This window comes from Calidris pugnax, unplaced genomic scaffold, assembly GCF_001431845.1.
Source record: "Calidris pugnax isolate Ruff unplaced genomic scaffold, ASM143184v1 scaffold174, whole genome shotgun sequence".
NCBI lineage: Eukaryota > Metazoa > Chordata > Aves > Charadriiformes > Scolopacidae > Calidris > Calidris pugnax.
This window is the reverse complement of record NW_015090907.1, coordinates 1,725,510-1,742,030: the sequence shown is the minus strand read 5'-3', so window position 1 is coordinate 1,742,030 and position 16,521 is coordinate 1,725,510. Positions and strand designations below refer to the sequence as shown.

General features: G+C 43.1%; 1 protein-coding gene across 1 annotated transcript; it reads right to left on the bottom strand.

Moving 5' to 3' along the window:
- On the bottom strand, window positions 1–8,066 carry HTR1D (5-hydroxytryptamine (serotonin) receptor 1D, G protein-coupled). The gene is made up of 4 exons (XM_014949199.1): window positions 6,671–8,066; window positions 6,142–6,230; window positions 4,896–4,949; window positions 1–2,698 (listed from the first exon to the last, which is right to left on the bottom strand). The coding sequence occupies exon 4, from the start codon at window positions 1,862–1,864 to the stop codon at window positions 728–730; it is 1,137 nt and encodes a 378-aa protein (XP_014804685.1). The 5' UTR covers window positions 1,865–2,698; window positions 4,896–4,949; window positions 6,142–6,230; window positions 6,671–8,066; the 3' UTR covers window positions 1–727.
- Between the last annotated feature and the right edge of the window lie 8,455 nt (window positions 8,067–16,521).

The window sequence follows — 16,521 nt, the reverse complement described above, 5'->3', positions numbered from 1 at the left end:
TACTTTTCAATAAATTTCATGCTATTTATTTTGTAGTATTTCTGCACTGGCTATTCTATTAATGATAAAATGTGTAAAAATAATTTCAAATAATTTGTTTTCTTTCTACAGTTCACCAAAAGCATAGCTTCAAATGCAGTATTTGTGAAATATCCACAGAATTTACATATGCGTGATGTCTTCTATGCCCTGCTGCTTATAGTCAAGCTGTGTCACTCAACTTCTGAAAAAGTTACAGGTTTTATCAATTTCAAATAGATAGTACACATGCCATAGAAAATACAGACATCAGATCCTGTTCTCCAGAAACTTTCTCAGCCTACATGAATTGTTAATAATATACAGCAGAAATACTGATGTCCTGCAAATATGCACACATTTTCCTCCTGTCAGGTTACAAAGGCATGGCAGAAATGGATGATACATGTCACCTCATCAGACAAACTCAGCTCTCTGGTTCACATGCCTCCACTTGTTACAAAGCTTACTTCTGGTGTTGCTCTTACATACACAAGTGATCACTGCAGAGACCACAGACAAGTTCTGTTATGAGATACAGAATTCCAGACAGAAAGTACCAAAGTGGCAAGAAGATCCCAGTTACATGCACAGCACAGCATGGCAGCAGAGATGGCAATTACTACTCCGTACCTTAGGAATAAAAGCACAGAAAGCTTCCAGGTAGGCTACAAGATTGCACAAGGGCCAGTAGCACAACAGGAGACGATCAAGACGAACACTTTTTGAAATATATTAGTTTTTGGAAAGCCTGCTTAAATTCTTCATTAAAAGCTGTATAAATGACTGGATTGATCAATGAGTTTAAGTAACCTAACCATGTAAAAAAGTCCAGCAGGATGGGATGAAACCAACAAGCATCTTGGCAGATTGGTAGGACTAGGGACATGACAAAAAAAGGCAGCCAGCAGAAAATGAAAGCTCCCAGAATAATGCCTAAAGTTTTGGTGGCTTTCCTTTCTCTAGCAGCAGAAATTCTTTTCCTTTCAAGGACACTATCTGCAAGTTTTATTTTAACATGATTGATAAATATTGGGGATCTACCTGAATGGGAATGCCCTTCATGAAGGCTAGCATTAATGGAGCAGAGAGAGGACCCAGCAGAGCCAGTAATCAGGTGTGCAGTAGTAAAGCGTTTCCCATATAATGAGGGTGGCTTCAGAATCCTGGATCGAGCCGCTACATAAATTCTGCCATACAATATCAGGAGGAGGACAGTTGGGATGTAGAAAGCTCCACAAGTGGAATAAATTGTGTAGGAAATTTGATCTGTGTTCACAGTACACTTTGCAATTTCTTCATGAGCTTTCACTTGCCTCCAGAAAAATGGTGGCACAGAAATACTAATAGATATCATCCAGACCACGGCAATCATGAGCGCTACTCGGCTAGCAGTCCGGCGTTTGGCATATTCCAAAGCATCTGTGATAGCCCAGTATCTGTCCAGTGCAATAACACAGAGGTGTAGGATTGAGGCTGTGCAGCACGTGATGTCTGATGATAACCAGATATCACACAACACCTGGCCAAAAGCCCACGTGTGGGTGACAGTGTAAGCAATACTGATGGGCATTACTAAGACAGAAACTAAGAGATCAGTCACTGCCAAGGAGCCAATAAGGTAATTTGCAGGTGTGTGGAGCTTTCTAGTCAGAAAAATTGTAATAACAACAAAAACATTTGCAAGGATTGTTGCCAAAGTTATAACAGACAGAAGGACGGACAGTGAGATCCTCAGCCCTAATAGTGTCCTTTCATCCAAAGCCAGCGGCGTTTCAGTGAAATTTAATGATATATTTGCTGAGCTCTGGAGAGAGAGCTCTGATGAATGGTTATACTGAGTCATCCTCTGCTCCGATTTCACTTTCCACTTTCCAGTGTAATCTTTCTGGGACACTTACTTTTTTGCCGAAATAGGACTTTTCATACTAGAGTGCAACACTGAAGAAATATTAACTTGTTGAAAATCAGCTTACACAGTACTCTCCTAAGCTAGATTTCCTATCACATCAATGACATTGTTACAGCAAAATGTTAACATAATCATCCAGACATGATTCTGGTGTATAATAATACAAGCAGTACTATACATGGTGGGAATGTAGGTGTTTTTCATTTTCATTTTGCAGATGATTACATCATTCTTTATTATCTTTTATTCACACCTCTTTTCTGAACTAATCTTCTGTGAAGTGCATACATCAATACTGAAGAGTGAAAGTCCAAAAAAGAAACATCTGGGCATGTAATTGATGTCCCTGTGCTTGGGACAAAGCTATCCTCAGGAGTGTTTTCCCTTCCTCTCTAATAGCTGAATGTCACATTTCTGATCTTTATAAGGGACACTTTTTTAATTGAGTACCCAAGATATAAAACAATACTGCCTGGATTCCTTCTGCAAACGTAATTTCTGCCAGATTTGTAATCAAGAGCTCTTTTCGAAAAGTGCAGAGGTCCATTTTTATTTATTCCTCCAGACCATTCAGGTTTTCTCTTCACCATTCAGTCTTCAAATGCTGCAAGTCAGGTGTTGGGTACGAGAATTCAATGCGTTGGTGCTGAAGCTCACAGCATGTTCTAAATACTGAGATGTTCCTGATCGTGCAGATGGCGAATGATTGTAATGACTTGTGGAGTGGTGATTCCCTCAAAAGAGGAACAATAGACTTGTTAAGGGCATCTGGAAAAAGAAAGTGAATGTTTTAGTCCAGAACAGTGATAAAAGAGTTCTGGAAGTTGAGGTATTACAGTATATAATCTACTGGCTTTCCATGCTTTTCTTTAGATTCACTTAGTGTAACCGGAAATCTTCACAAACCTGAAGAAAACATCCTAAAAAATTCCCTTGAGACCTTTCACTCAGATCTACCCACAATACCACAATGTCACATCATGCCAGCCCAAGCTTATGTGAAAGAGATCCTGAATATGGATCACAAATGGCTTTGAAGCATGCTGTGAGGGCTAACAAGAGAGATGCTGCACTCCTCTAAAAAGATCACCCTGCCTGCTCCCAGCCATCAACGAGAAATACCTCTAACAGTCACAACTGGTGCAGTTTCATGGCATCTGACACAGAACTGAGTCACTCAATGAGGAATCTGTGGAGCAAGAGCATCATATATGAAACACTAACACTGTGGTGGGAAACAGCCTCTCTCAAGCTCCTGAATCCTAACATAAGAAACAAGACTTTTCAATTTTGCATGTTTGATTTTTTTATAAACATCCACCTTCTGTGAGTCCTGTATTTTATGGAATACAGAATACGAGTTCCATATTTTTAGAGATGCTTTTCCTTTTGAGGTGTATTTTTCCAATAAGGGGACCTAAAAGAGTCTCATATTTCATACTAAACTATTACTTTCTTGATTTTTTTTCTTATTTAAAGGAAGGCTGACCTCTCTTCCTAATGAACATTTTTGTGACAGCAAATGTAAAATTTATAAGAATTTCTGAACATAAGAATGGCCATAGTGACCAAAGTCCATCAAATCCAGTCACCTGTCACCGACAATGGCCCACACATTCAGCTCAATCCAGTTGTCTTTTTCTGACAACCTTCCCAACTCTGATACATTCTTTTTGAAACAGAGGGAACAGAACCACAAACAGTGTTAAGGATGTGGATACACCATAGATTTACACTGCAGCATAATGCTGTTTTCTGCTCTCTTCTCAATTTTTTTCCTAACAATTCCTGAGACTTACTTTGCTTTCTTAATCATCACATAGCACTGATCTGACATTTCCACAGAACAGTCCCAATTAATATAATTCCAAAGCCATGAATGATAACATCAGCATTTGTTCCTGTTTGCTCACTTTTTGCATCTATCCGTATTGTACTCCTCCTCCCACTTTTTTAACCAAGGTTCTCTGCAATTTTGCACAGTCAGTCCTTGTTTTATTACCCTGAAAAACTTTTTTTCATCAGCAGATGTCATCACCCTGCTATTCATGTGCTTTCCAGATCACTTAGTATGTTGGGTAGTCTGAGCCTTCTTTATTTATCTTCTTTAAGAGCCCCTGGCAAGAGGCCTTGTCAAAAGTCTCTTGAGAGTCCAAGTACTGATCTAATGATCAGTAGGACTTCACCCACTCATCAGCTTTTCTTAATTACTTCAACAGATTTCTAAGGCATTACTTACCTTTACAAAAGCCATTTTGACTGTTCTCCAAAACACAGTATTTACTATGTGTACAGTAATACTATTGTTTATTATAATTTCTGCAAACTGACCAGGTACACACATCAGGCTTAGGAATAACCAGTTGCCTGGATCTCTTTGGACAGTGGTATCTCAGCAGCTATTTCGCAGTTGACAGGTGCAAAGGGAGTTACAAGAAGAGGCCGAAGACCCCTTCTGATACCATTGCAGGTTGGATCTTGAGTGGCATCAAGCTCTTTAGCTGAGCACTGTCTGATAGTGAAGATTCGCTGTTGTTCATTTCATTCAGAAATAAAAGTTCCACTTGTAAACATTCTCCAAATTCTCTTTAGTGAACAGGGATGCCAAAGCTAATCTAGTTTCTCTATGCTAAATTTCCTTTATCTTCTCTAGTTTTTTTTTTCCCCCATACCTTTACCATGCCTTTAACTCTGACTCAGTAATAGCTCACTTCAGTGCCAGAGCCTAAGAAGTCGCTTTACCTCAACACTGGGCTGATCACACATCCCACACAGGTGAAAATCTAAACCAAAACCACCAGGCTGATTAGCAATATTAAAGACAATGACCAAGTCCAATTTTTATTTCAGTTGCTGAGAAAAGCAACACCGAGCCTTTACCTTATATTGCAAGTATCACCCATTGTTCAGTGTTAGAACAACTCCAGCACTGCGAAATAAAATGAAGTGCATGTCGCCCACTCACCTGTACATGAACAAGCCTATTAGTAGTCCTATTGCTTCCAACAGGTGTCAATCACTGTGGAAAAAAAATTTGATGTGAAACATGGTGTTTTCAGGCAAATGAGTTCAAATGAATTATTGAAGTTCAACATACCAGCAAACAGGACAGCCTGACACTAGGAGAGTTTTGCTGAAACTAAACAATGCCTCAAGAGATACTGAGTTACCGAATTAATTTTTATAAGTAAATGATGCTTTCCTGTGATGTGATCACCAAAGGAAAAGAAGCCATTTTTTACAAAAATGCTCCAAGTCATGTATTTACCATGTGCTCAGGAAGAGTGCATTGGCTGTTTGCTGCCCCACAAATAAGGCTATCATGACTGAAGGTCATTTTCAAAAGTAACTCCAGGCCAGGTTTCTAAATTCTGCGACAGACACATCTTTTAGGATTTCTACTGTGGTCCTCAGAACCTTAAGTAGCATATATTCTTAAGTTTAATAAAATCCTACACTTGTGTATACAGACAAAGTCTTTTGATTGTGAGTCTTTCACCAAGAAATGCATATAGCTCATTGAACAGCTCTTATCCATCCTGATTGGCAAGGCAGCATCTATCAGAGATGAATTAATAATCGTGCAAGGCAGCTAGTCATTAGCTGACATTAAAATCTATTCCCCATGTGCTAAATTATCATCAGGAGTTATAGACTTATGCAGAATAATTAGTCAAAACAATCCTTCCCTTACAGGCAATAAGGTGGCACTACGCAGTATAACATATGGAACTGCAAAATATTTACGCAAAATTAAAGAACTCCAAGCACAATGTAGTTTCTAAGCAGAACTGTGATGTACTTCAGCTGGTTGGAAACTCTTGAGCTCCTGTTAGGCAGGGCTCTGCCTGGGGATATGCACAAGGCCAAACAGCACGGTCATAAAAGTTTCTTAAAATATATAGCTGCTTTATTGCAATGACTTATGCATCTTATGCTTAATGATATAACCTCATATACTCTAAATACCCATTAAATACAATAGGCTACTGAGAACACAAAGTTACATGCTTATGTATGTGTTTAGGAATCGGGGACTCTGAATCTCCTTTTAAAAATTTCCTTTAATGTACTTCCCTGTAATGCCTCTTTTAGAGACTGTTGTTCAATTTGTGCGAGTTGGTGATCAAAACCATTGATACAACAAAAAAAAGTTAGTAATGGGACTCCAGTTAGATTTAGTATATCAGGATGTAATGAATTTTAGTTACCTTCTAGATAAAATGAATTTCTTCCCAATAATCTAATATTTAAATTAAGTTATCTTTTATTCAAGAAAAAATCCAGGTAAATGATTTTCCTGTTAAAAAAAAAAAGAAAAAATATTCATCTGTTCAAACCACAGACACTGAAGAAAAATAAGATTACATTTCAAGCAGTCATTAAGTCAAGTACAAGGCCATACATGTAGTTGCATATTAAGGAAAACAGAACACAAATGCATTCACAAGACATAAGCATCCTCAAACATTGGGACCCCAGAAGGAGGACGAGGCCATCCGACACGTCCAGCTGAGAGCAACCTCCCAGTGGGACGTTTGCCTGGGCAGGGTTTACACGATCTCTGGAGCGTGAGGAGAACTGAGTAGACCCTGATGATGTTATCACCTCTAGATGGTATTATTGTCTTTAGCATGTGCAATTTACAGTCTGGGTAATTGCAGGCCGTTAGCTGTGGTGCCTGAAGTTATGTTTACATTGCTGTGGGCATCAGCACGCATCATCCATCTGGCCACCCACCATGAAGGCCGTGGTAGGTTTTTCACCACCACTTCTCAAGATGGAAATCCTCTCAGGTGAGTTGGCTGCATCAACACAGTCCTTGGCCCATGTCTGCTCAGGCTTCACATGCTGCCCTTGGCCATGGGCTGTGGGTATTTTTTCAGTTCAAAGTGTCTGAAATAAATTGAAGGTGATGTCACAGCTTGCCAACCTGAGGTCTGCACAGCACGCTTGACCAACAATGCATAGCTTGGGGCAAATGGCCGAGTTGGATGCTGGCAGACAAGGATTCCTACAAGGGTAGTCGGGAACAGCAGAGAGCAAAGAAGGCCGAAGCTGTCCCTGTGGTCCCGAGAGCAGTGTGAGGGTTTGGCAGTTGAGGGAGGATGGGGCAAACTTAGAGCCATGCAGTGAGGATCATGGAATCACAGAATCACAGAATTGTTGGAGTTGGAAGGGACCTCTAGAGATCATCTGGTCCAACTCCCCCGCCAAAGCAGGAACACCTAGAGCACATCACTCAGGAGCATCCAGGCAGGTCTTGAAGATCTCCAAAGAAGGGGACTCCACACCCTCCCTGGGCAGCCTCTTCCAGGGCTCCGTCACCCTCACTGGAAAGAAGCTTTTCCCCATATTTGAATAGAACATCCCCTGTTCCAGCTTGAGGGACAGCGTTAACAGTGAAGACCGAAGCAAAGAAGGCATTCAGTAACTCCACCTTCTCTGTAGACTGTTCCTATGTGGAATTTATGTGGCTCCTGGAGGTGAGGAGATGTATCATAATGTCCTGATATTCTGGAGAGATTCTTTTTCATTCATCAAGAAGAAGGAAACACAACTTCATCACAGGAAAGAGTATTTAAATGGAGAGGCAATTTTAGACATTACAGTACTATTTAACTTACCCAACAAAGAGAAAGCTCAGTTCAGGGTCTGGAAGGTGAAGCAAGGCACATATTCAATGTTAAAAGAAAAGACAACTGCATCCTGGCTGCACCAAAAGAAGCATGGCCAGGAGATTGAGGGAGGTGAATCTACCCTCTATGCCACTCTGGTGACATCCCACCTGGAGTATTGCATCCAGCTTGGGAGTCCTCAACACGGACCTGTTGGAACAAGTCCAGAGGAGGCCACGGAGATGCTCTGAGGGCTGGAGCCCCTCTGTTGTGAGGACAGGCTGAGAGACTTGGGGGGGTTCAGGCTTGAGGAAAGAGGGCTCTGAGGAGACCTTAGAGCCCCTTCCAGTCCCTAAAGGGGCTCCAGGAAAGCTGGGAGGGACTCTTGATCAGGGAAGGGAGACATAGGACGAGGGTGAAGGGTTTTAAACTGAAAGAGGGGAAACTGAGATGAGATATCAGGAAGAAATTCTTTGCTGTGAGGGTGGTGAGACCCTTGGCCAATGTTGCCCAGAGAAGCTGTGCCTACCTCATCCCTGGAAGGCTTCAAGGGCAGGTTGGAGACAGGGCTTGGAGCAACCTGGGCTGGTGGGAGGTGTCCCTGCCCAGGGCAGGGGCATTGGAATTCAATGATCTTTAAGGTCCCTTCCAACCCAAACCATTCTATGATTCTATGTTGGTAATACCCACTGGGACCACTTCACAGTTCAAGGTCCTTACTCAAAACCATGTACTTCTTTCGTAAAGATGCTTTGCATTCCAGCTCTGTCATTAAATCAACACAGCAAGGGCAAGGCAGCAGGGGAGGGTTTCTAGCCTGGTTAAGCTGGAGGAGAAACCAAGTGCCAAGCGGTGACAAGGCAGGTGACAACTTGCAAGCAGGAGGCTGCATGGCACTGACAGCTTCTTAGGGTGGAGTGCCATCATGTGGGCTCTGCTCAGAGAGAGACCGCCAAGGAGCACCAAAGATGCTCACTCCATCCAGAATGTAAACGAAGTCATGACCCATTTCTGTCCTTTCTGGAGTACAGCTACCATTTCTGGAGAAGAGGGTGATTCCTGCAGATAGTAGCTGCATGGTGCAGCCAACAACGCCTTCTGACAATGCTGGGCTGCAAAGAGAATGCTTTGGTGCAGCCCAATCTGTGTTGCAGGGAGGTAAATAGTGTATACAAAAATGAGTCTGTTGAAATGAATTTGCTCTTTCACTGAATAGAACAGGAAAAAAAGGACAACAAGATGAAATGTCTTTTAACAAGCTGAACATTTTCTTTAAGTTCACACTGATGTTAGAGGAATTAGGAAATTAATTCTATCCCCTTGTAGCTGGGTAACAACTCGGGGAATTGTAAAGGCATGGCTGAGAACAGAGCTAAATTTCAGCAAACTACTGAAAATCCGTTTGCTCTCCCATCTTTTTGTAGCCAATTCTAAATTTTCATTTTAATTTAGAAACCTTTATCTTGCCTAAATAGAAAAGATATATTCCAACATGCCGAAACCTTGACCAGTAATAAAACTACTCCCTCTGTGAGCTGATGAACGCCAGATGGCACTCCTAACAGGAATCACACCTTTGAAAGATACACTTCATGGGCAAAATCAAAGCAGGGAGAAATTTTTGAGTAAGTTCTTGCATATTTGGGACAATTGACTGAATTATGCAGCGTAAGAGTATCTGTGCAGTCCAACTTGGAGACAAGAACCTTGTTCAAACATCATTAATCCATTTAGAATAATCAATAGCAATCTGCCACTCCATAGATCATAATCGAATCAGGATGCAGCTTCTGGGAGAAAAACAAGGCAACACCATAGTGTATTGCACCAAAAAATGAGATCCCCAGAAGGCAGAGTCTGTGTAAAAGTAAGAAATTGGTAAAATCTGTAAAATGTAATGTGAGTAGGTTTGCATGCATCAATATAAAGGACTGGATATGCAGCAAAAGTAACCATAGTCCTAATCGCTTTCATAGCTTTGGATTCAGCTGCCTAAAATACATAACATTTTGCAAAAGCTATCAATAACATAGAATAAACCTGACAGGAAATAAAATATATAGGTACCTTGCACAATGAAGTAGGATTAGGATGCACTAAGTACTGAAAAAACTGCCACATTGCCATCACAAAGAAAGATGAAAAGTTATTGGGGGGGATCAGTTTAAGAGCTTGGTACTGGCTGTGCATCCTGCATAAGCTAATGTGCCATTTGAACTTACAGTTAGCACCTTGAAAAGAAAGCAGAGCAATCTAGAATAGAAGTAAGCGTTCTCTCACGGTGAGGAGATGATTTCCACTCCATGATTTCCACAAGCTGAACTCAGAGCCAAACAAGGGGAATGTACAAAAGTGTCCCTTTTGCCGCAAGACAAGCTACTGAGTCCCTGGGAGAGAGGGATGAGCACGACTGCAATCGCTCATTTGTCTTCTGCCCAAGCAAGGACCATGACCTGCAAGGCTGTCGCAGTTCTGGGAGAAGCCGAGAGCACCTGCAGGACGCAGCAGCCCTCGACACCACGCAGCGCTTGGGGCAAGGTCTGTCTTTGATCCTCTGTTCTCACCCACCATGTGCACGGCAGAGGTTTGCCACACGGCTGGCCCCAGCTCCAGCCAGGGAGGACTGGGCAAGGCTCAGCTTTGCAGAGTGCTGGACCACTTCTGCTGGCAGGAGGGACAGCTACTGCCCACGCTCTCAGCCTCCTCTCCGTCTTCCCCAGGCTCTGAGCAAGGCTGGCAGTACCCCTGGGCAGCTTCTCCTTTGGCCACGGCTCATGGATGCCTCTGGCAGCCCCGTGCCAAGGGTAAGCCCCTGCTCGGGTGCCAGGCTGGGCACACAGCAGCCCCACGCACGCCGCCCTGCATTCCGGAGCAGTCACTCACTGATTCCACTCCGACATTTTACACGGGATCCCGATTCCTGACTTTTGCAGGTACCTGTGTTAGTAGAATAAATCATTAAAAATTCTTCAGCTTCTGAGCTGAATCACTAGGAGCATGACTTTGCACATTGAGTTCTCATGCGGTTAGGGAGTAGCAAGGCCACTGTGTTACTGGCTAGACTGGTTATTCTCATTATTCGAGATGCTTTTGAGATCTCAAGCGTAGTTTGCATCAACACCAAACAACTTTTTAATACTGGAATATATTTCAAGAAACAGAGCTCTAATACTCCAGTTGTAGCTAATTTGCACTCTCCTGACCTTTCTTTGCTCTGAGATGTCTTCATCGTTTCTGAATTCAGTGTGCACTTAATCAGTTATCCAACCAATATGTGGAAATTACAAACCTCAAATAACACAAGTATAGATTAACTGTTGATCGATAGCACTCTATTGGGTTGGTCATAATACAATGAACTGTCCATTTTCTAAGCTTTTTATTAGAAAAAGTATTTTCTTTGCTTTATTACATTAGGTCTATACTGATGCATCAGTTCTGTTTGCTATGAATATAACATTTTCCACTGGTTATAGTATCAATAATATGATCACTGTTTTCAAAATTCCTCTCCTTGCCCCCTACTTCAGTGATGCATCACAAAATAAAGTTCAGATGGGATTCATCACAGTCCACGTAGACATCTAAAACACAGTCAGAGCCAGTCACCCTGACAAGCAGCTGAGCAAATCTCTTCATTGACTGCAAGGGGAGCTGGTACAAAATAATTCATGTTTCTAGTACACATGACACTGCATATGTTCACTCCAGCATGGATCATGCAGCACAGGTAAATCTCTAGTGCTAGGATTATTGTGACTATTTCAAAGTAAGGCCTATTTTGTTTCTTTGGTACAGAGAACAGTAATCTATAAGATAAATTGTATAAAAAACATTCCCCATTTTAAATAAGCAACTGTGATAATTAGCAAGGAAATCCTGGCAATGTTTAACACCTTCTCTCCCTTCTCCCCACCTTACATTTTTGCTCAGGTATCAAGAAAATATTGGTATTTACTCTAGAGTATGTTACTGATAATTTCTTTGGAGGGAGCAGGGGCTAGAGCACTGAGATCAGGCATTACTTGGGCTCTCTCGGCCCTAAAGATGAGAAACAAAATATGATGCAAAATCTCCAATAAACTTTTTCTTTCTCACATTTACTCTCCCATTATTATTCGATGTCATATAACTGTAAGGGCCAATGAAATACAGTGGGGTGAGAGATTGTAATGCCGACTACATCCACATGCCTGCAAGGCAGGGTCTGGGACAAGCGGAGTGACACTGGCTGATCTGGATGCTCTAACTGATGCAGAAGGCCTGACCCGGCACATCTGACATCTGAAGAGTGGCTAACCATCTCAGGCTCCCTCTGTGGACATTACTTTTCCCTCCTGTCCTAGAAGCCTGTTTAGGTGGTGCCCATTCCTTTCCGGTATCTGCAAAGGAAGCCTGGAGTGACTTTGGCACTTAAATGCCCAACTTGAAGCTCTGAGCCTTGCCTGGAGCCTGGAAGCAGCAGTGGAAGCAGGAGAGTCAGGACAGGGCCGGGAGATCAGCCAGGGTCCCCCGAGTACCTGCCCCAGAGTGCTGGAGCTCCTTTAGAAAAGGATGGGCAATCACTGTTACAGAGTGCTTCTGGGCTGCTTTCAGATTTGGGGACTTTTCCAAGTGTTTAATGACGTTCTAATTCCTCTATTTTAAAGTCAACAAAATGGCAGCATCCATTCAATGGGAATTAGACTCATACTGAGCGCGCTGGAAAACCCCAGTGCTTTCAAAGAAATCCTCGGTGCTCAAAAGTCTGCACTTTTAAAATCAGGTGAAATTAGAATGATAAGTGCTTGAAAGAGATGCAAAAAAGGAAAAGTTCTTGCATCTTGAATACAAACTATTCTTGCTCAGTTCAGCGCCACACTGCTCATCACCTCTTGATGCTTTATTTAAGTTGGTTTCAGTGTGCTCAGCCATTCCCATGAGACTTCATCACTGAGCACAGTGGTGCACTACGATTTCTCACGGCCATCCATGTGCACCACGTTTCACTTTTACGCTTACATTTTTTTCCAGTAAGTATCCTACAGCTTTGCCTGTAAAGGGATTTGGAAAGCATTGGTTGATGTGCTAATACTTGCACTTTAATAAACAGTCAAGCCTTAAAAATACAAGTGATGAGGGTAGAATTGATCTGCCCAACTACAGGCATTTAGTCAGAGCATCCCCCGTTACTGCCAACACAGAGAATGAGGTTGCTTAAGAAGGCAGCATAGCGACCTCTCATGCATCGCTTCCCCACTTAGTAAATAAATTCAAAATGCATATTTGCAGAAACATGGTCTTACACTTCTTGGAAGGAGCATTTGTCCATCCTGCTCCCCCTTACCCTCTGCCCTGAAGGCAATTCAGGAAGAAACTGGGGAACAACTTTTGCTTGAATGACCTCACTTTGAGCTAGTGGCCAGATGTGTCAGAAGGCACATGGGGGTTTAACCTACACACTTGCTGCACGAAACACACAGCAATTCTACCATGACAGGAACAAGGAGGGCCAGTAGCTGGTGCTTTCAGTTACTGTTTGGATGATGAAGTGGATGGCATGTTTCATCCAGTGAAATGACACCAGAGGGGTTCCAGCATACTAGGAAACAGGGTTAAGACAGTTAAACTCAAGTTTAAGAACAAGTACAAGGTATTTAGTGCAGGTAGAAACAAGCAGGTACCCTATTGTGTGATGACGAGTAACCAGCTAGATAAAAGCTCTGCACAGTGCAGGACTAACATGCACTGTCAACAGTATCAGTGACACTGTACCTCGGCAAAATGGTAAAGACCTTGGCAAGTGTGCAACTAGGAATAAGACCTTGCTGTGTTCACCTTGAACAAGGCCAAATGGAGACCTGTATTCAGCTTGGGCACTGTTCTCAAGAAGATACTGACCACGTAGAAAGAGATCAGAGAAAAGCAGTGAGAATCATCAGAAAAGCAAATGTACGGGAATAAACTGAATGAACAGTGATGTTTGGGCAGGACATGGCTGAAGGAGAAGTTCAACAGTCTTTATATGCATGAAAGCCTGTGCAGAACAGGAAGGAATAGTCCATTCCCCATGGCTGTGACTGAAAGAAGAGGGATTTAATTGCAGCAAGGAAAACTGAGCTATTAGGAAAACCTTAGAGATAGTAAGGGTAGTGAAACTCTTGAATTATTGCCTGGGGACACTGTGACACTTAAAGACACAGAAAGTCTTTAAGGACGGGTCAAACAATCTTTCTGGAATGTGATTTCCAATTCCGGTAAGCAAAATGGATTAGATAAGTAAAATGATGCAAAACACAAGAATTATTTTTTTTTACTGCAATACAGTGTAAACTTAGCCAACCTGAACAAAAACCCAGGGCAGGGCAAGCTTTGCAGACCATCACAGTTCAGACATGGAGCTAGCTAAGGACTCAGAATTTTGGTTCTGTGGTGCTCCAGAAGGGCAGAGGAATTAAGATAATCCTTACCATCAAGCACAGACTGGTGAGGAATGACATAGTTGCTTATAACTGTCACTGGGTGTCATTGGTGCACCAGAGCCCCCAGCATCCACCATTTCAGATAATGAATGGAAGGAAGGAATCTGCATGACTGTGCCAGGTAGGAGCACTGTAGCAAAATGTTGTCTTTGACAGCCTACTGCATCAGCCCCTGGCTTTCTGAGTGCTGCTCCCTATTAGTTATCCACCCTCCTCTCTCACTGCGCTCTGGACTTTGTTATAAACCCCTGCCTTCTTATTCACTTTCTAGGATATGGACACAAGGTCCCACAACATACAATGCTTGTTCCTTTTATTCCTGAATATTTGTAAGGCACTATGAAGTAGCATTCCCATGTATGACCTGTTAAGAGCTCTCCAGCTATAGAAACCTAGGCAAGTAAGAAGCTGAGCAGTTACTGCTCTGACTACAGTACACATGGCAATGATGATGCTTATTTTTCCCCTGGTTTAAAATAAGCTCCCCTAGCCAACCCAATTTCAATGAGCTCAGAGATGGTAAAATTTCTAAATTCTCCTCTGCAAAATGTCTCTGTGCTCATATAGGGGTGGTAATGGGCAGTCTGGGAGCTACCAGGACAGACAGAAGGAACATCTCAGATGAATCCTGCACAGCAGCTCTGGGCATGGAGGGTGAATCATAACTTGTGTGCACTCTGAAGGGTGTCTCTCTTCACGTGCATCTCTGAGTGCCTGGCCAAGGGCGCAGAAAGGAATCTTTACTCAAAAAGCAGAGGGAAGACCAGTCAATTTTTTAATGCTTTTTATATCAGCCCCCTCAGAGATGTATGTGGGACAACTCCAGTCAGACAAACAGCTGACGGGACTGCCTTGCATACAAGAAGAGTGTTATCTTTGCCATTATTTTTTGCTCTGCTTTTACATAAGGACAATGCACTGTTATTGTGCTTACTCTGTGACAGACACTGAAAGTAACCAGGTCCCTCGCAGCTTCCTGCATTTTGACATCTCTCAATTTAAGAAATATACTTCCCAGATTTCTAAGAAAGCTGCAAACCAGCGCTGCTCACACCACAGAGAAGGTTTGATTTTTTTTTTATTTCCTTATTCTCTGCCATTTACTCTCACATGCCTGCATTACATGTGTTCAGTTTCTATCTGCTCCCAGCCCATCAGAAGTGTGATATAGGGAGCGACTATCAGCTGCAAAGACAGAAAAATCTGTGGTTTCAAGAAAAATGGATAAATCACTCTGGTGAGGATGCCAGAGATGCATCTCTGAGACCATCAGGATCTGAGAGTAAATGGGAAAACCAGAAAATGTTACAGGCAATATGAAAACCAACAGATTGGCAATTTTTTTTATATTTGTTTGGTTTAATATTTGAAAAGCATGCATGATGTACAGCCTAAATCCTTTCTTATGATGCCATCTTAACCTTGGGGAAAACAGGAAAAACAAAAGCAAATCTGTCTTGAGAAACCTCACAGACTCCAGCCATTGCTTTCTGGAATAATCCATTTAATACGCTACTGACCACAGTCCCTGTGATGAGGAAGTTACAATTGCTGGCAAAGTACTTCCCACCACTCTGAAGTCAGTTGTCCACTTAGTTTTGCAAAGAAAGTTTCTTCCTTGGGGTTTATATCAGGCTCAGAACTGGGAAGGGACTGTCTTTCTGGGGAAATTTTATTCTCCTTGAAGTCCCTGTTCAAGTCTCATGCACTGCTGCCCACAGGATCCTGGAAAAATCAGGACCATCTCAGGATTGCAGGACAATGCTGGCCGTGCTTGCCCTTGGCTGGCTTCTGCTCTTTGCTGTAGTACCACAGCTCATCCCAAAAGCAGTTGACATTCGTCATTTGCTGCAACACATGACATGGTCGCAGTCCATTGGCTCCCAGTGAGAAAACGCTGGGCTTTGCCCTTGAAATCCTGGCTTTGCATCCAAGCATATAAATACACACATAAGGGTGAGAAGTACAACACTTTAGTGGAGACTCCTGGCTTTGAGTTCGCACCTAAATGGAGGTGACATTTGGTCACCATCATACCCAAAGCAGGAGTGCAGAAGAAGCCAGGCAGCTGGGTCACTCGTTGTACGCAAACCAGGAGGGTGTGCGATAACGCCGGGACAACCCTAACAAGGCAAATCGCACACCCGTGGTCACCCAAAGCTTTCCCGAGGGCAACCCACATAAAATGACGCTTTCAAAGTGGTCACTTCACCTACCCAGTACCACCCTACACCTGGGGGAAGAGACCCGCAGTATCCAAAACTCCAAATTCCCAGTGAAAGCAAAGCCTCCCTTCGAGACGAACCCGCTCGGTAACGCCGCGCCCGCCGCCGCCCTCCCCGCTCCGCCGGGGCTGGGGACCTTCGTTCGCCCCATCCACCGCTGCCCCCGACCGGGGCGACGCCACCGCAGGCCCCGGCCTCCCCCCCGTGCCGGCCGGTATCGGCTTTCCGCAGCGGCGGGTTCCGGGGGAGCGGCCCCCGCGGCCGCGGCGCCCCCCGGGGCCACCTCT